Raw genomic sequence first — 24,458 nt, forward strand, 5'->3', positions numbered from 1 at the left:
TTTCTCAGCCAAAAAACGTTCCCGACCCCTGGTATAGATGGTATTGACCAATGTCACTCAGACCATCTCTGTGTGACAGCCAAATTGAAACTAAGTACAGCATTTAGCTATATTTAAGTAGTGGCATAGAAGTGAATGAAGTGCACACATGTGCACCCTACCACTCAGTCCTAATGGGACACATCCCATTCCCTATTCTCGTAGTGAAGTCCCCACCTATGTGTTGCCACATATCCTCTGGACTAGTATTGGAGTTACAAACTTGTAATAAAGTCTAATAATGTTAGACTGACATCTAGTGGTTAAAGTACAAAATTTTTTATTATTCCTGAAACCCTTTAGCTGTAATGAGGCAGAATGTTTGCAAGTAATATTTCTGAAGCCAAGAATTGGAAAATACTTACCAGTGGCATAACAAGACACCAGTGGTCGCAATGCAAACTTTGGATCAGGGTCCCATATAGCTAAACCTGTTCTGCCACACCCATATACACACATCCCCATACTCATATACCATATCATATACTGTCACATACCGTATATAACATACCATACTGTCCAGCAGCAGCCCCCTTATTAAAATACTGCCAGCAACCCCCCTAATTAATAAAATGTTTGACAACAGCCTCCCCTCATTAATAAAATGTCCAGTAGCCTCTCATCATTAATAAAATGTCCAGCAGTCCCCCACCATTAATAAAATGTTCAGCAGCCTACCCACATTCATAAAATGTCCGGCAGCAGTTTCCCCATACTAGTAAAATGTCTGGCAGCCTCCTCTCACTAATAAAATGTCCAGCAACAGCCTCCCCTCACTAATTAAATTTCCAGCAACTTCCCATCATTACAAATATTCAGCAGCCTTCCCTAAATAAAATATCAAGCAGCAGCCTCTATTAATACAATTTCCAGCACCCCCTCCACATTAAACATGTCCAGCTGCAACCTCACTACAGGCGGTCCCCTACTTAAGGACACCCGACTTACAGACAACCCATAGTTACAGACGGACCCCTCTGCCCACTGTGGCCTCTGGTGAAGCTCTCTGGATGCTTTACTATAGTCCCAGACTGCAATGATCAGCTGTAAGGTGTCTGTAATGAAGCTTTATTGATAATTCTTGGTCCAATTACACCAAAAATTTTGAAACTCCAATTGTCACTGGGGCAAAAGAAAAAAAATTGTCTAGAACTTCCATTATAAAATATACAGTTTCGACTTACATACAAATTCAACTTAAGAACAATCCTCCAGACCCTATCTTGTATGTAACCCGGGGACTGCCTGTACTTACCTCACTATACAGGTGAATTTGGAACACTAAGCCACCATTCAATAAGGATTTACCCACTTATCTCCTCGCGAATGCTGATCAGATTACTTTCCTCCTCCAAGATGCTGATCAGATTACTTACCTCCTCATAGATGTTGATAAGATTACTTACCTTTTCATAGATGCTGATTAGAAAACTTACCTCCTCATAAATGCTAATCAGATTATTTACCTCCTCATAGATGCTGATCAGATGACTTACCTCCTCATGGATGCTAATCAGATTATTTACCTCCCCATAAATGCTAATTCGATTATTTACCTCCTCACAGATACTGATCATATTACTTACCTCCTCATATTTTCTGATCATATTACTTACCTTCTCATATATTCTGATCATATTACTTACCTCCTCATATATTCTGGTCAGATTTACCTCCTCACAGATGTTGATTAGATTACTTACCTCCTCATAAATACTTATTAGATTACTTACCTCCTCATAAATACTAATTAGATTACTTACCTCCCCATAAATGCTAATTAGATTATTTACCTCCTCGCAGATGCTGGTCAGATTACTTACCTCCTCACAGATACTGATCAGATTAATTACCTCTTCATATATTGTGGTCAGATTACTTACCACCTCATAAATGCTAATGAGATAACTTACCTCCCCATAAATGCTAATTAGATTATTTACCTCCTCGCAGATGTTGGTTAGATTACTTACCACAAAAGAGGAAAATATCCTCAAATATTAGAAATAAAGGTGTGTTTACCACACTACTTAATTCCTGCTTAACCCAGTGTTTTTTTCACCACCTTTGCTTATTTTTGGGATTTTAAGTCAGAGCTGTACTCCTTGGTTAAGCATTTGACATTTAATAGAGAATTGACATTATTTCTTCGTGTGTAGAATGTGTGGGACAGAGTAAGTCGTCTCATCTGGTAATTCCAACACTAAAGGCAGCACTTAATAAATATTTCTCTCAGACTCTATTTTTGATGCTTTTTACTTGTCTTTAACACCGTTTATTATTCTTTCTATAATTCTGTAAAGCCTCATTGCTGTTTTAGTTGCAGTAAAAGTCTAGACTTTAAAGTAAGTGAGGCCATGAAACCTCACCTGACAGCATTCTTAGGACTACTAAATAGGACTGGGCAGAAGTCAGTACAGGAATTGATGGTGACAGCTGATATGACAGGACACAAATAGCCTCCACAGATGTTTCCTCAGGAAGACTTAGCTGTAAGGCCTTTATATAAGATATTTGGAATTGATTGGTGTCTGTAAGGTCAGTTAGTGTAGCTTTACTACCAGGTTTATGGGACTTTGTACGTTTTTATGCCTGAATTGAGTTAAGGGCACGTTCATTGCAATGTCAAATATCTGAAGAATGAAAACACAGAAGACATGATGTTCACTGAAAATGTTCTTTATTTATCCGTACACTTCCTGTCATGGCAGTGGATCAGGTATCCAGAGTAAGGCCTTGTTCGTACATTTTAGTTTTGGGATCAGTTTCCTTTGCCATTAATGCTATGTCTACATAGTTACTTTGGTCACTCTCAACCTACAGTAATTTTGTGGCATTCAATGTCAGATACATTTTCTCTGGGGGTCAGTCCTCCAGGAATTATCCCTTCTGACCTCCAAATTAGGTTTTATTCTGATGTATCTCTGGGGTCTAGTATTAGATTATAGCCACAGCCCACAGGAGGATCCTCCGATTCTCTGGTGGGTCAGTCCGACACTAGTGATATTACCCAAATGCAACTTCAGTGCTTCTCAAATAGAAATAAGGTCACGGGTGACTGTTCCTATGTAGAGGCAGAGAGAAATTACCTGCAATATTCTGTGGCTATTATCCCACTAGGGGAAGATGGGGTTTCTTCTGCTTTTGGCGGCCACTATGTGACTCCTTATCCTCAGAGAAAACTGACATTAACCACATATTCTATAGGTGTGAACTAACCTGAAGATGGAAAAATGTTGAATACATTAAATTTAATACATTTAATTACGGTAGTTTAATTATACAACAGTAATGTTTACAGTAATGTTTGGTGAAAGTGTAATATAATTGACACTGGTATAGTTTTAACTAATGTCTATGTATTTTTTATCAATATACAGCTCAACTTACCTATTTCTTTCTGGTCGGCTTTGGTGCTAACAACATACATTTTAGGAGATTTTTCCATGATTAAATAGTATTTCTTCTTGAAAATAAAACTAGAGACAGGACTTCTTTCCTTGACATTTACCAGCAGGAGGCTGAATCATGTCTCTCCAACTGCATCCGGCACATTCAGGAGTGGAATTGGGCTTTAAGAAGCCCCTAGAAATATCTCTGCTTTAAGCCCCAGAAATGCCTGTAGCTGTCATACAGACCAAGCCTTAAGAGACACAACTAGTGCTCCTGCCGTAGTGGCTCCACCCATGATGCACTTGTGACATAATTTTTTATGCAAATAAAAAGGGGCTGTTTTCATCAATTCAATAGCATCTTGAGCCCACAAAGAAGATGCTATCAAAGGTATCCTACACTGCCGTGTTGCTTTATAGTGATTTGAGGGGTGACTGATTCGCTAATTCTGCTAGAGTCTTATTTGCAGCAAATCCTTTACACAGTCCACAATGTTTGATAAGTTATTGGCATCTTAAAATAAAGTTCTCGCCTACCCACAGGATAGGGTATAACTTGCTGATTGGTGGGTGTCCCAGTAACGGTACCTCCAAGGATCATGAGAATCCGTGTCTATTGTACCCGCAAATGAACAGAGAAGCTGGTTGTACATGCACCTGTTGTTCTATTCATCTCTATGGTGCTGATGGAGGTAGCCAAGCACAGTACTCTGCTACTTCCATCAATGCCATAAATCAGTGGTGGCGAACCTATGGCACGGGTGCCAGAGGCGGCACTCAGAGCCCTTTCTGTGGGCACCCGGGCCATTGCCCCAGGACACCAGACAGAACTCAAACTTCCTGCCGTTCCAAGCAACTTAAAAGATGCTGCTTTCAGTCATATATTTAAGTACTTCACTACTTGGGACTGTAGGAAGAGGGAGAATGAGTAGACAGGGGCAAATTATCTTTGAAAGACCTTCTGTTGGCCCCACAATTCTCTGTGTACAGAAAGACACTGGAAAGAAGCTAAAATTATGTAAATTTTCCATCTTGTCCTCAGGAGGCCAATATGATCGAATGTTGTTGAGCACAGGGAGCAATAAGTCACTGCTTTAATTTTTGGTTGGCACCTCACGATAAATATGGGGGGTTTTGGGTTGCAGTTTGGGCACTCGGCCGCTAAAAGGTTTGCCATCACTGCCATAAATAGTAAATCGGTATAATGGACCCACATTCCCATGATTATTGGAGGCTAGCAAGTTATAGGGGCACTTGTTGCTAGACAACCCCTTTAACACTTTTCTTGAGACATTCTATACTAACCTCCAAATGGTGTGAGAATTCCACCATTAGATACATCTAGGAAACATTAGCTAGCCAGGCTACCACAGCCAATGTAAACCAACCCACTTTTCAAAGAACTTCATCTACTCTGCTACAGTCTTCTAATACAACACCTCATGTCCTTTTGTGGATCCAACAATTTGTGGATCCAAATCTGTGATGGCCGCACCATACATTGCACTATTCAATGAATGTGTAAGAAAATTTCATTCATTAAAATTTCCTCTTGTTGACTTTCATTGGAGCATCCTTAGAGCAATAGTGTTTCTAAATTGCGAATTGGGACTTTATAGGATTAACATAAAGTGGTTAAGAAAAAATGCATCAATTCCCTGTTATCCTCATCATTCTCCACCCTTCTACAAGGTTACTGTATACTTCTTGCAATGATGAAATGCTGTACATTTGTACAAGTGACCCCTACAGTCAATCATTGCCCTCAACAGCCACTACAGTCAAATGGGGTCATTTATCTTAGAATTTCTCCTTTATTTCTTGTATTTTTGTAACTTTTTTGGGCACATTTGATATATTAAAGCCTAAATATGTGACTTTTCCACTCACCTAGCAAAACTAGCAGCGCAAGAATTTTTCAGTGTTACTCCTGAAATATTAGTGATGGGAACCTTTTAGGGACCAAGTGCCCAACTTACAACCGAAACCCAAATATTTATCACAAAGTGCCATCAAAGTAGTTTGAGCAGTAAGTTATTACTAACTGTTCTGCCACAACTTTCAATCGTTTCGGTCTCTTGACGACACCAATACAGTTGAAAGAAGAAAGGTAAATTTTGACCATCAGTGTAGATTCTCTTCAGGCTCCCCTTGTGCATGAAGAAATGTGGGGCCAGCAAGAGGACCTCCAAAAATAATGCAGCCCTATAAACAACTGTCACTGTTCCTGCAGTCCCAAGTAGACAATTACAGTCAGTCCCCTATTTAAGAAAACCCGACTTACAGGCGACCCCTATTTACAAACGGACCACTGGATGTTGGCAATTTATTGTACTTTAGCCTTAGGCTGCAATAATCAGCTGTACCAGTTATTAAAGGTGTCTGCAGTTAAGCTTTATTGTTAATCCTGGTTCTGATGAAAATCCAACTTTTCCATGGCGTCCCCCATGACGGCCCCAACTGGAGGATGGCCCTTGACCTCTGTAGGGACAGGAAGCAGAGAGGTTAAAAGCCCCTCCCCTACACCCACACTCCAGTGGCTTCCTGTCCCTACACAGGGCAGGGAGTAGAGAGAAGTTTCTCTCCTCGCTTCCCACTAGTTGGGACAGTGAGGGGGGACACCATGGCGCGGGACCTATCCCTTACCCAGCACAGCTCCGGGCCTCGATCGGGTTGCGGCCCTTTCCTCTGCCTGTGTGGATCTGTGTTTGTCCTTCCGGCTCTGCCCGCAGCTCCTGGAGCTTACGACACCCGGAACATGTGATTCTGGCGCTCCCGCGCACTTCCGGTCGACCCCGGCGTCAACTTCCGGTGGAGTGACGAAACCGGAAGTGACGTCAAAGCCGCGCGACCCGGAAACAGGATCGCGGGGCGGTAAGTTTAAATTGCTCTAGCGTGGTAATTATGTTGATCTGAGGTCTAATCTTCATTCCGGAGCACACCTCTAACCTGCGGCTTACGAGTTAAAGGTTCCCTTTGGCGTTTTTTCAGGTCAGGTCTTTGGCTTCAAACACCCTGATATGTATAACTGTATATTATGCTGGCACATACTATATTTTATTGCACTGTATTCTGATATGGGCCACGTTTACCTTCTAGACCCTGTTGGATCTCTCCTGGCTTACCGGTACCAGGTATCATCCTACCCTTTAACCATTACAGTACTGATTTACAAGCCTTCAATTGTTATTATTACATTCTAGGCTGGCTGGTTACTGTAGTTCCTCTAGGAGCATGGAACCCTGCAATTTAGAGGCCTCAGGTCTGGACCTCATATCCCCACCTCCTGTGAGTAGGGGTTAAAGGGATAGGGTGGTGGGTCACCCGCACGTCCCGTTTATAGCAGTTCCTTATCCGGGCTCTCCTTTCCATGATAGGATCCCAAGGAAAAGGAAAAAGGCCGTGCTAAGGAGCAATCCTCCTCTGAGAGGAAGAAAACTCCTCATAAAAAGTGCAACATGTGCTTTGAAAAGTTACCTAGTGCATATAAAAAACCTGTGTGCAAAAAATGCCTGGATAATTTGATTCGTGAAGAAAAGACCTCATTCATGGATGAGATGCGCAGCTTTATCCAGGAGGAAGTCAGATCATCTGTGTCTTCATCCTTGGCTTCCTTTGCCCCCCAGGAACCACCTCAAAAGCGCCAGAAAATAGTGGATTCATCTTCTGACCCCGCTTCAGACTCTGATGGTGCTACGGTCAGGGATTCTTTGGAACCTGATACGTTCCCTTCCACCTCTGCAAACAGGATGGAATCGAGATATCTGCTGGCTTCTGAAGACCTGGAACCCCTCTTAAAAGCGGTGCGAGATACCCTGAAGATAGAAGAGGTAGAGGAGACGCAGTCCATTCAGGATGAACTCTTTGGTCTGCTCAAAGCCAAAAAACGGCGCGTATTCCCGGTCAATAATACTCTCAGGGATCTGATTCTGGAAGAATGGAGGGATCCGGAAAACAAAATTTCTCTCTCAAAAGAATTCAGAAATCGTCTTTCTTTTGATGAAGAAGAAGCCAAGCTATGGAACTCGGCTCCTAAGATGGACATCCAGGTCACTAAAATGACCAAGAAGACCGATTTGCCTTTTGAGGATGCTACCCAGTTGAAAGATCCGCTGGATAGAAAGGCAGACAGCCTATTAAAAAAGAGCTGGGAATGTTCCATGCTGAACCTTAAATCCAACATTGCTACAACGTCCGTAGCCCGCACACTATTCCACTGGGTAATGGAGTTGGAAAAGCATGTAAGGGATGGAACCCCAAGGGAGCTGTTACTTAATACCTTCCCGACCCTGAAAGCAGCCACAGCTTTCATTGCTGACGCCTCGGCAGAGGGAGTGAGGATTAGTGCTAAAGAAGGGGCTCTTTCCAACTCCGTAAGAAGATCTCTCTGGTTGCGCCAATGGAGCGGAGACTTCAGGTCGAAGTCTAAATTGTGCGGCATCCCGTTCGAGGGCGAGTATGTGTTTGGGCCCGAATTGGACACCATCCTGGAGAGGGCGGCGGATAAGAAAAAAGGCTTCCCAGAATCCAGGACCAGTCTGAAGAAACCTTCCTTTCGTGACCCCAAAGAGAGGAAACCATCCTTTAGGGGCAAGGGTAAACAAGGAAGGTGGAGCTACCCTAAAGGTGGAAGAGGCAGGGGGTTTCTGCTCAACCCCAGTAACTCCGCTACGAGTTTCAGGAAACAATGACGCCAAAGTGGGAGGAAGACTGTTGAATTTTCATCAGCAATGGAGCCGGATAACATCAAACCCCTGGATTCTGTCCATCCTCCAGGACGGCTACAAGATAGAATTGACCGCTCTTCCTCCCACAAGTTTCGTCCTTACCAGACAACCCTCTCGGGACCTGTCACTCCAACTCTGGACAGAAGTGCAGAAGTTGTTAGATCTGGATGTGATTATCCCTGTACCCCAGGAACATCAGAGAAGAGGATATTACTCTCCACTATTCCTCATAAAGAAACCGAACGGGAAGTCCAGGATGATCTGCAACCTGAAAGGGCTAAACAGGTTCATCCTATACAGAAAATTCAAGATGGAGACCGTCTCTTCCGCTTCAGCGCTAATCCATCGTCAGGCGTTCATGTGTACAATAGACCTGAAGGACGCCTACTACCACGTCCCAATATACCCCAACTCGCAGAAGTTTCTCAGGTTCGCAGTCCTGTCACCAGAAGGTGAGGAAGCTCACTTTCAATACAAAGCCCTTCCCTTCGGGATATCTTCTGCACCGAGAACCTTTTCAAAGATTATGGTCGAGGTGGTAGCGTTTCTGAGAAAAGAAGGAATATCCATCATTCCGTACCTAGACGACCTTCTGGTAGTAAGTGCCTCAAGTCAGGAGCTGATTCTTCACAGGGATATCACCATGAAGACTCTTCAGCGGCTAGGCTGGATCATCAATACAGAAAAATCCAACCTAGAACCGAGCATGAACGTGGTATTCCTGGGAGTTCTAATAGACTCCACACGACAGATGTCTTTTCTCCCTCCAGCAAAGAGAGAAAATTTAATTCTCCAGCTAAATGCGTTCAAGAAAAAGAAGAGCTGCTCCATAAGAGAAGCAATGAGGATCCTTGGGCTCATGACTGCATGCATCCAGTGCGTGCAATGGAGCCAAAGTCATACAAGGACACTACAAAACTGGGTGCTGTCCTCTTGGGACAAAGATCCTTGTCACCTAAATCAAAAGGTGGAGATTCCCCTCTCAGTCTTACGGTCCATAGACTGGTGGACAGATCCAGCAAACCTGGGAAAAGGAGTACCCTGGCATCCTTGGCCAGTGACAACTATACAGACGGACGCAAGTCAGTCAGGTTGGGGAGCGATTGTCGCAGGTCATCCTGTCCAAGGCCTGTGGCCGGATTCAGTGAAAACCCGTTCCTCAAATCATCGGGAGTTAAGAGCTGTTCTGGAAACCCTGAGGTCCAGCACACAAATGCTGAGAGGAAAGCATGTCAGAATTTTTTCGGACAACGTCACTACGGTAGCCTACCTACGTCACCAAGGGGGAACCAAAAATCCGAGTCTCCTGGCACTCTCAAACAAAATCTTCACCTGGGCAGAAGACAACCTTCAATCCCTCTCCTCCATCCACCTCAAGGGGGAAGAAAATCAGGCAGCAGACTTCCTCAGTCGGAGGAAGATAGATCAAAACGAGTGATGTCTTCACGAAGATGTCTTCCTTCAGATAACAAGGAGGTGGGGACATCCGTCAGTAGACCTGTTTGCCTCCAGCAAGAACGCGAAGCTCCCGCGTTTCTTTTCCCTGGAACCTACAGTTCCCTTCAACCAAAGAGACGCGTTCAGCCAGTCCTGGGGGGGGCTGTTACTGTATGCCTTTCCTCCGATACCTCTTATGTCCCGGGTCATACAAAAGATCAGGGAAGACCAGGCGGAGGTTATACTCATAGCGCCTTGGTGGCCAAAAAGGAACTGGTTTCCTTGGCTAAAAAAGATGGCAATGGCGGATCCATTCCTGTTACCACCCCGTCCAGACCTCCTTTTCCAGAGTCCAGTCCTTCATTCCAATCCGCAGGCTCTCCAGCTCGCTGCATGGATCCTGAAAGGAAGATACTGACAGCCCAGGGGCTATCGGACAAAGTGATCTCCACGATGAAGGCTAGTCGTAAGGTGGTCACCCACAGAATTTACTCCAGAATATGGAAGAAATTCGTGTCTTTTTGTGGCTCAGTCCCTCCTAACCAGTTGTCTCCCAACATCTCGCAGATACTGGATTTCCTGCAATCTGGGTTTGATAAAGGGCTGAAGACGAGTACACTCAAGGTCCAGGTATCAGCCCTTAGTGCCTTCTTTGATACTTCCTTGGCGGAGCACAAGTGGATCCAGAGGTTCGTAAAAGCTACCTCCAGATTGAGACCTCACTTAAAACAAAATATCCCAAACTGGGATTTGTCTCTGGTGTTGAATCACCTGACAGGTCCTCCGTTTGAGCCCTTAGAGACTACGGACCTTAGAAACCTAACCCTCAAGCTGACCTTATAGCCATAACCTCAGCTAGACGGTTAGGAGAAATCCAGGCTCTCTCCCTTAGAGAACCTTACCTTTAGAGTTCTGGAAGATAGAGTGATTCTAACTCTAGATAAGGCCTTCGCTCCCAAAGTGTCTTCCAGTTTTCATCGCAATCAGGAAATTGTGTTACCTTCTTTTTGCCAGAACCCTAAGAACAGTAAGGAGTCAGCATGGCATACTCTGGACGTGAGGAGATGTCTTCTCCACTATCTGGACATCTCTAAACCTTGGAGAAAGGACGACAACATCCTTCTGCAGTATACAGGGAAGAATAAGGGGAAGAAAGCTTCCAAAGCATCTATTGCCCGTTGGATCCGGACTACCATCAAAGAGGCATATGATGCCGAAAATATGGACATTCCTGGGACTGTCAGGGCCCACTCAACCAGGGGGGTGGCAGCCTCATGGGCTGAAAAACGTGGGGCCTCTCTAGTCGATATCTGTAAAGCAGCTACCTGGTCTAGCCAGTTAACATTCGCTAGACACTACAGATTAGATATCCAAAGCGCCAGGGACCAGGCTTTCGGTAGGAAAGTCTTGCAGGCAGTTGTCCCACCCTAAGGTACTGGTAATCTGGTACATCTCCAGTTGGGGCCGTCATGGGGGACGCCATGGAAAAGGAGAATTATTCTCACCGTTAATTCGGTTTCCATTAGTCCACCATGACGGCCCATATATTTTTCCCGTCCCCTTTTATTTTTATAAGACAGAGTAGTCTTAGTCTTTATTATTTAACCTGTTGTATCTGTGTGTGACTATAACATACAATAAATGGGTTGCATCCACAGCCGGTGTAGTTATTTGGTAGCCACTGGAGTGTGGGTGTAGGGGAGGGGCTTTTAACCTCTCTGCTTCCTGTCCCTACAGAGGTCAAGGGCCATCCTCCAGTTGGGGCCGTCATGGTGGACTAATGGAAACCGAATTAACGGTGAGAATAATTCTCCTTTTTTATATCCAATTGTCACAGAGACCAAAAAAATTTGTATGGAGCTACAATTATAAAATATACAGTTAGACTTACATACAAATTCAACTTAAGAACAAACATACAGAACCTATCCTCTACCTCACCAGGGACTGCCTGTATGTGTAGCGCTGAAAGCAGCTTGAGTCTCCTGAGACTGCAGGAAGATTCTTTGAGTTTGTTTTGTGAACTCTGTACTGGGTCAATGGTTTGGGTGCCCACAGAAAGAGCTTTGAGTGCCACCTCTGGCACCCGCGCCACCACTGTGACATATCTTTAAAATCTAGAACTTAATGTATGAAAAAGATGCAATTTTGGCACAAATCGAGGTTAAAAAGTCGCAAATAAACTCCAGTCCCGACCAGGTGTAGGTAAAACTTTAAAAGAAGTTGAAGAGTTTGAGACTTGTGTGCGACTTTTTTTTTTAAAAAAGTCACAAACACTTTATAGACACGGCTGCCTAATATATTAACCACTAAGATAAATCATACAAGTCCAAAAGTCTGAAAAAACAAGAAAAGACACTGGGCTAATGATTGGGCTAACCGGGCACTTGCCATACATGTCTGTATTACCAATTAGTCCATTGACTGACTGCAGTGTTATAACATGATGTGACACACATGATTGTTGTTACAACAAGCATGGGGATCACAAGAAGCCACCTGTGAAGTGCAAGGGATCAAAAGGTTAAATATATATATATATATATATATATATATATATATATATATATATATATATGTTTTTTTATCTAACCTTTGTGCTCTTTGTCAAGTTTTTATTAGTCCCTTTAGTAATTTTAACCATAAAGGATTTTAATTAAAATTATATAAATCTTTCGAACTGGTTAAAAGTTTCTATTAAATACAAGCTTGTCTAGAATTCTATTTTCTTCAATAAAATTCTTCTGAATTGTATTTGAAAAATATATTTTCTTCTATATTGGATTCCTAAAAAAAATATATATATTATATTGGTTTTCTCCACTGTGCTAATAAATTGCCGATCAATAGTTATTTCTCCTTTAAATGTTGTAGGTTATACAAAAATATCAAGTTTGTTTTTAAAAGCAAAATAATATACATTAAATAGTTTATAGTTTATATTGCCTGATGAAGCTGTGGATTATATATGCCCCTAACAACTTAATAAAACATAACAATCTGACAATATACTGTATCAGCTGGAGAATGAAATCATTGATTTACACTATGTAATTTCAGTAGAAATAAGTCCAACATTTTCAACCAATCAACTTCCTAATATATTTTGCAGTGGCTGGAGATCTCTTTTTCTAATACAGAGCTCCAAATTCCTTGTATAGACAGAATGTCAAAATTCTGTCTGCCTGTTGCCTCCACTAGAGGGAGCTTAGTGGTTTACGGAAAAGGTGGAACACCTGGTCTTGGGTCACAACCACAGAATTATATGAAACATAATAATAAATCAGATCTTCACCTTTTCCCGTTAACCACAGCAGTCCTACTCTTCTCTGCCATGGCTGTTTGTGGCTCTGAAGATGGAAGGTGCAAAGATGTCATCACATTGTGCCTGCGTGCATCAGCCACAACAGAGAAGACTGCCACGAGGGAACAGGAAAAAGAGAGTCTCTGAGGCCGAGGTCACACGTTCCACACGCATGTGCGTTGGGGCCGAGGACCACCCTCTGTGCACTAGTGTCGCGTTATGAACGGACGCCTAGCGGAACGTGTGAATGCGGCATTATTATTATTATTGTTATTTTCTGAATAAAAAGTAAAGGAGGATGGGGGGGTTACAAAACTAGGGCATGATAGATGGTGGTGGGGTATTATAAGAAGGGGGCAACAAAAAAGGGATGATTACAAGTGTGGGTTTCAAAGGAACTAGCATTATATTTTGATAGGTGGCCAGTAAGGGGTATACTATGCTTTGTGGTCACATAAGGCGGTAGGGTTAGGCACAGGGTAAAAGCGGCGTTTGTGAACTAGAAATTTGCAGCAAACCCTCATAAACCACCATTACCTGGATAGCCGGTTCCGGTGAAATAAGTTTGGGGTACGCTGTCCTACAACATCCTACTTATGCATTAAGGGCTTCTTGACACAAAGGATTTTGATGCAGGATATTCTGTATCAAATTCCACGTGAAAATGTGTATGTTGTTTTTTTTCCGGACGGTCATGTCCTATAGGTTTTTGGGTAAATTTGGGTCATTTGAAGGACCAACTTGGGAACTGTAAAACCCTTGCCAAATCCACCTGGTGAACATTTACCCTCATTTTTTTCCGCTCTGATGTGGGAATCTCTAAGCGAGGCAACAAAGTGTTAACAAGTGGATATTTTATTCCCTTATTATTCAGAAAATATCTTCTCGTCGTGAAGTTTAGCTGTAAGTTTCTGTTCAGTCAGAATTGCTGCATAGTCCAGTTTAACCTTGCTAAGTGTTAATGATCTCCTCCTTAGGATAACAGGAGATATCGACATTAAGACATCTAATTGCTTGAATCTACTCTCTTCAAAGAGTCTTGCTAAGTTTTATTGATTGGAAAGTACTTGCAATTCCCTCTACATAGATCAGATCCTTCCCACTCACTCCGATCCTACCACCATGGCTGATAACGTCCGACTTGTCCTACTTAAACCTGGAAGCAAAACTGAGAAAACCAATCCACAATTTAAAAAAAAAAAACCCTGAGAAATCCTATTTGCATATAAATCAGGTTTGTGCTACATCTAATATGAACAGTATTTGCACTCCTCCCATAGCTCCCTACACACAGTGACTCTGCTATCAAGCAGGGGCTAGTAAACACGACTTATGGCTTTTTGGCATTTGGACACCTTTAGGGGTTGGGTGCTAGCTCTGTTTGGTAAAGTGAGGCAGTTCAATTCCGGTATGAAGGTGAATCTCTCCAGGGGCCTCCAGGGCAAATGTGGGGTGGGCGGCCTCTGTAAACTTGTGCTGAAAAGAGAACAACAATTGCCCCTTCTGGACATTGTAGAAAGACAGTCTGCCCTTCCTGTAGTCTAGTAGGATCCCAACCCGAACTGGGGGCTCTGTTAGATGAACTTCACTCCATATTTCATTGTGGAGGAACCTGTAAGAAAAGCTGGAAGAGAAATATATGACTGGTTATAGATGGTACCGGATTAATGCAAGGCAGTGTCTGATAGCATTCATGTCCTGACCAGAGGATGGATACAATCTGTGGCTATCACCCATGGTCTTTCCTACTGTATAACTATATGTAAGTCATAAAGGCAATGGTGTGGTCAAAACTATGTCATGTGACTTCATGGATATGACATCACACGACGAGCGTTTACAATTGGCAGTATTTTTTGGAAACCGTATGTAGCTAAAATCTAGGAAATCAGTGGACATTTTCCCCACTAAAAATGTACTGTTAAAAAAGGGAAAAAAACTCATTGGTAATGACAGAAACCTAATTAACCATACTATAAAATAATCATGTTACTATACCTGCATTGTTAACACTGAGGAAAGAAATGACTTAAAAATTGCTTTATTATTTGTTTTTCTCGCCTCTTCAAAAATTGAGATAACAAAGTCATCTATACCCTAAAACGATACCAATAGAAATTATATCTCATCCCACAAAAATCAAGCCCCCATAAAGTCCCCTTAATGTAAATACAAAGAATGGCTCTCAGATCATCACAATACAAAAGAAATAATGTTTATGAAACAATGTCTTAACAGGCAGTTCTGTGGTGTAATTGTCCTGACCCAGTGAATTAAGGGAACACTTTTTTTGTTGGATGAGTTGTGTTTTTCATTGTCCAAATTATTACCTTTTCTTAACTATAAGGAGTTGGCCACTTTACATCATGTTTTTTGTAACGTGTGTGTAAGTGTGGGGGCAGAATATTAGATAATTTACTAATATACATCTCTTAGATGTTCTTCTCTGCTTTCTTGATATGTAAAGTGAAGCCTCCTGTCTTTTACCTCATCAGCCAGAGTTTCCTGTCCATGTGATCTCTAACTGTCAATAACAAGATCCTGCCAGGACCTTGATCTTATATTCATGAATATCATTGATCAAGAATGTGGTAAAGAACATTTAATTGTTGTATATTGGTAAGTTACCTAATATCCTCCACCCCACACACATTATAAAAACATGAGGAAAAGTGCCCACCCCCTTTAAGCTTAGAAAAGGTAATAATTTGGCCATTGAAAAACACAACTCATCCAACAAAAAATAGAAAAAATAAGCTTTGGACATCAAGGCCTAAATTTTTACTCAATATACTGCAGTCCACATCATGACTGCACAGATTACAGCGCGGAGACGCAATGCTCTGTGGTAGATGTGATATGTATCTCTGGTGCTACAATACAGTAGTAAGTTACCTTGTACTGGAACTGGAGCACTGCATACACCATGATGTGCTGTCCTGGGCTAGGGCAGATTCTTCTGGAGAAGGATGAAATGTCGCTCCAACACTATATGAACTGCATTCTGCAACCATCATCTCCCAGTAATGCTGTCCCTTAGCCGGCAGCAGCTCTCCGAGAACTAGAGGAATTCTGCAAAGGTGGAAAAAGGAAGAATATAGGAGTTCTTATAGTTTAGTAACCAGTCTTAGTAATGGATCATATGTGCAACGTATAGAAAGGCCACAATTAGAGTTCTTTTTAACTGCTTTTTCTGTCTAAAATTTTATTTGGTACCATTTTGGTGTTTGAGGAGGCTCAATGGTCCCTGGAACACTTAAAGAGACACCAGTGATCTATATAACACATGGTAGGCTACTGGGGGGCTAGTTTCGGATTTAGCATTGTAGTAATATTAATAATGTCACTGCCATATTTGACCTGATTGTCATCCTATAGCGTTAGCTCCAGGTTTCAGAAGGCTCCTGGGTGACAGAGCCTCTGTGGGCCCCTTTGCAGTGAACTCACATGGCGGCATTAAAAATTCAGAAACTAAAACAGTCCCCTGTTCCCTAAAATATTCCCTAGTTTCTCATCCCAAACACCCCCTCCCCCCCATGGTTGTTTTGTATACAGCCCCCTCATGGTTATTTTATGTAGAGTCCCCACATGGGTATTTTATATAAAGCCTCACACCCTATGGATTTATTAGATACACAGCCTTATGTGGGCCTAGACCCCAGCACTGACCCGGGTATGCAAAGTGCTGGCGCTGACCCTACAGGACATAATGGGGTGGGGGTGAGGGGTTGATTACTAGGACAGCAGGGAGCTGTTATCATAGATATTCTAATAAACATCACTTTTTGCTCATCTTATTTTATATTATGATTTTTTCCCCTGTCATTTTCTCTTCTGTGTCTGAGCTACCCCATACTGGAAAAAGTCTTGATGGATGGTTGCAAGATTGTATCTAAACGAGGTTTAACCTTGGGAAACACAATTTCTCCCTCTATGTACCTATCCACACCTAGAACAAACACCTGGCTCTCCCATTCTGGGTTTTACAAATGTGGAGCCGCACGATGCATTACATGTGGATATGCATTAAAAACAACCTCATTTAAAAACAGTGAAGGTACCAAGGATTTTTCCATAAAAAGCCATATCAATTGCAACTCTAATCATGTTATCTATATCATCCATTGTGTGGAGTGCAATCTAATATACGTTGGTCAAACCTCACGTAAACTAAAAATCAGGTTCCTTGAACATCTCAACGATATCAAGAACCCACTTAATAGAAACCTTTCAGGAGCCTCTAAACATTTCCTACGCGTACATAATGCTAGAACAGAGTGCCTCCGGATATATGCAATAGAAAAAATTGTTAAACCATTAAGAGGGGGTGACTATAATGCCCTATTGCATGATCGTGAAGCCTACTGGATATTCACACTGGACTCTCGTCATCCTCTAGGTCTCAACATGAAAAATGAACTACTATATCATTATGTAGTTTAATCTTGTACATGTCATCAAATATGTCAGCATATTCATCTTTTCTCCTCTCTCTTCTCTCTTCTTTTGCGTTCTATTTACAGTCCACTAGGTTTATATTTTAAGTAACGACTGATTGTTTTTATATATATATATTTTCTTTTTCTTTTTCAGACCCCCCCTCTTTCTCACCTTTGAGATGTTGGGGCCAATTTGATTGCCCCCGTCGCTACATTACATGCTCATGCACCAGTAATTATAAACACAACGATCTTTATTTAATTTTACTTTGCGGTGTATCCCCAATTATTCGAAAGTGACAATCTGACATGCTTTCTATATAAAACATACTGTACTTACTGTTAATCTAGATAACTGCATGTCTTTTTGAATTTGCATGTTATTCCATATTATTGTTGTATATATGTTATCTCCTTTTTAACGCTAACATGCATTTGTTTACGAACCTGATATCCCAGTTCGTCTCCTCCTCCAGTGACGGTGTTCGAGGATTTCCGGAAGTGACATACACGGCGTCACTGGTTTGGGGAGTGTCTGTCTATGCACATTTGCTTTTAAATTGTTTGTATTATTCAGTTTGTTTAGCCATGATTAAGAACGGGTCCAACGTTTGAAACGCGTTGGCCGTGTAACACTCTGGGATTTTAAAATTATGCCCTAAATAAAGTTTTGGAACATCTTGGACGAAGCTGGACACGGAATCTTTTTTCCACGCCTGTTGGTCTGAGCTACTGCTCCACATTTAGTTACATGCTTTACAGCAGTTTCATAGCCATAGACATCCCTTCTCTGATATCTTGTAGTTTATGTGTAAATATGTTTTATTCTGTAAGGCTGGCAGATTTTTCTGGCAAAGTAGTAAGACATTTAAGATCCTTAATGCAAAACCCAAGAAACCTGTGGTAATCTTCTAATATTTGTTATTTATGGCCTCCTTTCTTCTATGATCAGCTTTTAAAATTATGCTAATGAGCCAAAAGGGCTCTAGGGATTTACCAGAGACCCTCCGTGCTGTAGCTTTACAGATTGTTACACTGTGCAGACGCACTTCCCCTCCTTTTAAGTACAGTGTGATAGGGGGAAATGCTACTAAACCTGTCTAACACATCGGCACCCACTTTATACATTTCGCGTAAGTAGGCTAAAGAGAAAAGTGGAGTAGGTTACCAACAAAGTTACAAACCTTTGCACAAATCGGCAGTTGACAAAATTACAATGATAAAAAAACATATTGGGAGAATTTAAATGATAAGAACTTTTCTAATAATAATTATATGAATAATAACACATATAAATAAATGTAGCCATGTAATATTTGTAAGCAGATACCAACCCATCAATCTCGCTCTGCTCTGCAATACTAATGACAGTTCCATCTGGTGACAAGTCCACAGCTGGGTGAGCTGTATCTCTGAGTAAGTGAAATCTGGTACCTGCCAAAATAAATGACAAAAACTCCCTATGAGAAGTTCATTCTTCTTTTTCTGTAAAAGCTGTTATCAAATCATAAAATGAGATTACGCCTCAGGAATCACTCGGTTAGTAAGTTATTTTACACTTAAAAAGTTACAACTTTTCTGCAAGATTAGAAAATAAAATGCAAACAGGCCCCTCTTGGTTAAAGGTTATGTCTGGAATGGCAGCTCAGCATTATGTATGAAGGGAGATGAGTTTTAATAGCAGTCAATAGAGAGATGCAAATTTGTGAAGATGAAAAAAAGATCCTAATGCCTAAACTCATTCATATTCATAACCCATTTAGTAAAATGGAAAAGAAGAGAAAGCCAATACCACCGACAAATAATAAAAACTTTGGGCACAAAATAATCTTTGTTATTTAGCTCTAGCAACATATTAATCACTTTAGTAATAATAAGTAATACATTTTTGCCAGTATTATTAATAGATGATAGGTAGGACTGCTCAATCACATTTTGCATATTTACTACATGGGTTTGTCTTGTTTATTAGGTTCATGTAGCAGAATGTTGGTATAATTTGGTATGATAACATAATTCTTATGCATAATGTTGCACAGAATTTTAAAAACATTCACAAAGCAAATGCACCAAAATGAATAATCCACTGTGGGGTGGGGCTCACCAAAAAGGGACATGGCAATTTTGCCCAAATTTTTCATCAAAGCGAGGAATAACTAAGACATACATGTCTTTAGAAGTGCTACATATATTGGGGCACATTTACTTACCCGGTCCTGTCGCGATCCCTAAGGTGCGTCGTCCGACGCGATTCACTAAGATCGTGATATCCTGCATGTGTCTCTTCCCCGCTCAGGTACGCCTGAGTTCACCTTCTTCTTCCCGGTGTATGTGAGTGCATTGTCTTGTGACACAATTTGAATTTTAAATCCCACGCTTAGTCCGAATCAGTTGGGTAGTCTGACGCCCCCCACTCCCCCCATTTGTGTCGCATGAAAGTCGGCGCAATTGCGCCAAAATTCGATTGCGTGCCAATTAGAAGCCTAATCAGAAACAGTCGGGAAACCCAATGGAAATGCGGTGTGCGAACCCTTAGTAAATGTGCCCCAGTATTACCATTAGCTGTTATGATGGATTTGATACCATCTTAGACTGTCCACTTAGTTGATACCTTTTATTTTATGCAGAGTTAGTTTTCTGTTTTAGGCAGAGACAAAGCCATATAACTGTATCTCTATATTGTAGCATGCACCTTTATAACCTGACCCATAGAATCTAACCTGTCTAGCACAGATGCATGCACAAGCATGAGAATAAATACTGTATATAGCAGCAACATTTCCCTACATGCATCTACATGTGATACAGACCCATGGGAACTCCATATGTTACCATTCATGGCCCATGCACACGACCATGAAACTCTGGCTTTAGGACGGTCCGTAATGATTGCAGTGCTCATACTACAATATTCTGTCCCATGTAAAACACCGTACTTTAAGCTGCGTTCTTGATTCAGCAGAGGGCTGGAGTTATAGGAAATCTATCATGAAAATCAAGCATAATAAACCAGAGACAAACTCATAGATCTAGGCATCGCGATGATGGTAATTTCTTATATTTCCCTCTTTCTATAATAAACTTTTAAAATTATGTTAATGAGCCAGAATGGCTCTTGGAAGCTTTACCAGAGGCCCTCCGTTCTGTAGCTTTACAGACTGTCACACTGTGCAGGAGCACTTCACCCTTCCCACTGTGTGAGTTTACATCAAACAGAGGGAGAGGGAAGTGCTGAAGAACAGTGTGGAGCGGAAGAGACAGTGTAACGTCGTCTGAAGCTGCAGAACGGAGGGGCTCTGGTAACACCCCCAGAGCTCTTCTTGCTCATTAGCATAATTTTAAAAGTAGCTGTGGCCTTTGAATAAATGAGTAAATGCTCCTGACTTATTATGCTGGATTTTTATGGTATTCCTTTAAATCAATGCATTGCAAGTGTCCAATTCTTCCCCCTGAATCCATAGCAAAAACGGATACAGAAATGCGTAGTGTTACTTTTAACTTGTGAAAAGTTTTCTTTCTTTGAGTTTATCTACCTGCGTTACCCTCCTATAAGGAACAATGGGAACTAGTAATGGTGGTATTAATGTGCTATAATACAGCTGCAGTGTAAGGTTCATTGTTTTATATTATTGATGGTTGGTTGAGATTTAACATTGATGTACAGCATGGCTCCCAGTGCAGAAGTTCTCACCTTTGGTAGATATGAGAGCAGCTTCACTTTGCTCACTGCACCCAAAGGCATTGGCGGCTTTAACATAGAAAAAGTAGTTCTCTCCTGGTTGTAGGGAAACCCTCAGCTGTTGATCTTTAATTCCTGCAACGGATCTGAAAGGAATGGTAATAGTTACATACAACATAGGTTTGTTCTTAAGTTGAATTTCTATGTAAAGTAAAGTATTTTATAATTGTAGATCCAGACAAAAAATTATTTTGCCCCAGTGACAATTGGAGTTTCAAAATTTTTTGCAGTAATTGGACCAAGGATTATCAATAAAGCTTCATTACAGACACCTTACAGCTGATCATTGCAGTCTGGGACTATAATAAAGCATTCAGAGAGCTTCACCAGAGGTCACAGTCTGCAGAGGGATCCGTCCTTAACTAGGGGTCGTCTGTAAGTCACGTGTCCTTAAGTAGGGGACCGCCTTTACTTGTCATAGAAATTAATTGAAAAACCAAATAAGTGGACTGTAGAAGTGTCATCCAGGGGTCATGGGTATGTTGTGCCACTATTTCCCCTGGTGTGCCATATGAATGCACACTATGGGGCTTCTGGCAGTCCCATAGAAGTGAATGAAGCAGCAGCACACCATTCACATAAGGGGGCACAGCCTGGGGAACTTAAAGAGGACCTGTCACCCCATTTATCGGCACTAGGAGCTGCTTACTAAAGTAAGCAGCTCCTAGTGTTTGATCAAACGCCGCAGTGTTAGAGTGATAGCGTTACCGGAGACCTCCGGTAACGCTATCAAACACTGCGGCGGGGTATAGTGTAATCATCGGACAGCTTGCAAAGCTGTCCGATGTATTCATGAGGGTGCGGTCCGAGGCGCTGCCTCTACCCCGGACCGCCCCGCTCGCTCCATAGGCCGGCATTGACTGCCGCGCGCTAGGCGGCAGTCACCACCCCTAGTCACGCCCCAACCCCGCCCCCTCATGAATACGTCGGACAGCTTTGCGAGCTGTCCGACAATTACACTGTACCCCGCCGCAGTGTTTGATAGCGTTACTGGAGGTTTCCGGTAACTCTAACACTGCAGCGTTTGTTCAAGCACTAGGAGCTGCTTACTTTAGTAAGCAGCTCCTAGTGCCGATAAATGGGGTGACAGGTCCTCTTTAAAGGATTATATACTTGTCATCACTAAGGGTTTGAATTGTTAAACCCCCATCAATCAGACATCGATTCCCCCTCTCCCAGATAAATGAATATAGATGTCATTAGTCGGAAAAAACACTTTTTGAGTACCTTTACACTTGAGAAGTTTTTTGCAGATTATTTTTGCAGTACAACCATTGCCAGAGCTGATGTGCTATGAAGGTTTACCTGAGCCCCTCTCCCTCTGATGAGTACTGTTTGCACCATTCCAGGGTAAAGGACTCTGTAGACTCCAAGTGGGATGTGCTCCATCTGATGACGGCCGTGTCCCAACAGACCGTACACTCTTCTGCTTTAATCACGGGGGTGGAAGGAGCTGTACGAGAAATAAGTGCAAAATAAATAACAAAATCTATATGAGTAGGATGTAGAGGAACGAGAGAAAGAACTATAGCTGCAGGAAAAAAACTACACGTTGCATATAAAGTCTGTGAATATGGAGACACGTCGATCCCTATAGGAGCTGTAGGCATCAAATCATAGCAGATATTTGTTTGTGTTCAGAGTTTCATGACAAAACTGATGTGAATCTGGATTTACCCTTTAAAGAAAATGTAGCATCAAAATGAAGCCTGTTAAACCAGGGACACTTACTCATAGATCCAGGCACCATGACTGTAGTAATGTTCTTATATTTGTTATCCATGGCCTTCTTCCTTCTAAAATCAACTTTAATAATGATGCTAATGAGCCAGAAGGTTTCTGGGCGGAGTTACCAGAGCCCCTTTGTGCTCTGACCTACGAGGCTGTTACACTGTGCAGCATCATGTCTCTCCCTCCTCCTGCTCTCTCTCAAACAGTGTATGGTAGGGGGTAAGTGCTCCTTCACAGTGTAACATCCAGTGAAACTACAGCCCCTCAGAACATTTCTTGTTCATTAAAATAATTTTAAAAGTTGATTTTAGAAGGAAAGAGGCCAATCATAAAAAATTACCGCAGTCATTGGGGGTCATTTACTAAGGGGCCGATTCGCGTTTTCCCGACGTGTTACCCGAATATTTCCGATTTGCGCCGATTTCCCCTGAATTGCCCGGGGATTTTGGTGCACGCGATCGGATTGTGGCGCTTCGGTGCTGGCATGCACGCGACGGAAATCTGGGGCCGTGGCCGAACGAAAACCCGACGGATTCGGAAAAACCGCCGCATTTAAAACAAAAAATCTGTCGCGGAGCTTGCACTTACCTTCACTCAGCCCGAGCCGGTGAACTACAGCTTTTCAGCGCAGCAGCGACACCTGGTGGACGTCGGAGGAACTACCTTAATAAATCCCGGCCGGACCCGAATCCAGTGCAGAGAACGCGCCGCTGGATCGCGAATGGACCGGGTAAGTAAATCTGCCCCATTGTGTCTTAATTTTTGATGGTAGATTTCCTTTAAAGGTTTTTAGTATAGCCCTCTATACTATTATTGACCTATCCACATAGACTGGGAACCGGGTGTTACACCCCCATTATCAACTTTTAATGAGGATTATTGTAGATAGGTCAGTTACACTTTTTGGACATAAAAAGGTTCTTGAATTGAATTTCTATGTTCGAAATTTGAATTCGAAATCATTTCATCATCATCATCTAAATTTGAGAAATGATCAAGAAGAAAACAAGATGAATAATAAGTTGTGTGTCCCTATGATCTACTACTTGCCGCTGTGGGAATGTTCATCTGTTGTGGCCAAGTGGATGTGCTATGGCCCGGCATCGCAGCCAACGTATCTGATAAACAACAGTATCAGATGTGTCGTGTGACAACAACAAGGGACATTTGTCTCATGTGCTGCTATAGAATTGAATAAAGTGAATGAAGTACAACACCATTGTAGGGGAAGTTCTGGGGACCTCACTTTTTATCCCTGAACAGATGTTGGCATAGAGTTAAAGGGGGTTTCCTTACAAGTTGTTATCTTTATCCAATTGTACTAAAGTCAGAGCACGCCAGAGCTGGATAGGTCTCAGGGCAACAAAAACAAACAAAACGGAGGATGTAAAGTTATGTCTAGACAGATAAAGCCCTTTTAACCCCCCTTTATCCCCCTCCCCCTGGTTACATTAATTTGTCATTGACCATAAACATTAGATACATAACGGGGGATATTTATCAGAAATGTCTTCCGTAAAAATATTTTAGGTGCCAATGAAAACCAATCAGAGCTCAGCTTTAACTTTTGTAAAGATTTGTGAGAAAGTGAAAGCTGAGCTCTGATTGGTTGCCATGAGCAAATAGAACAATTCTGCTCTCTTCTGATAA

The 24,458-nt window shown here is 42.0% G+C and overlaps 1 protein-coding gene across 1 annotated transcript in view; it reads right to left on the reverse strand.

Annotated features, from left to right (window-relative positions):
* Window positions 1-13,738: 13,738 nt before the first annotated feature.
* Window positions 13,739-24,458, reverse strand: part of CMYA5 (cardiomyopathy associated 5) — a 34,530-nt gene continuing 23,810 nt past the window's right edge. Inside the window, exons 10-14 of the mRNA XM_072137657.1 lie at window positions 22,383-22,530; window positions 21,030-21,163; window positions 18,673-18,772; window positions 15,795-15,971; window positions 13,739-14,523 (exon numbers count right to left, since the gene is read on the reverse strand). Coding sequence (XP_071993758.1) covers window positions 14,271-14,523; window positions 15,795-15,971; window positions 18,673-18,772; window positions 21,030-21,163; window positions 22,383-22,530 — 812 coding nt within the window. The 3' untranslated portion in view covers window positions 13,739-14,270. The remainder of the gene's footprint in view (window positions 14,524-15,794; window positions 15,972-18,672; window positions 18,773-21,029; window positions 21,164-22,382; window positions 22,531-24,458) is intronic.

This window comes from Engystomops pustulosus, chromosome 1 (genome assembly GCF_040894005.1).
Source record: "Engystomops pustulosus chromosome 1, aEngPut4.maternal, whole genome shotgun sequence".
NCBI lineage: Eukaryota > Metazoa > Chordata > Amphibia > Anura > Leptodactylidae > Engystomops > Engystomops pustulosus.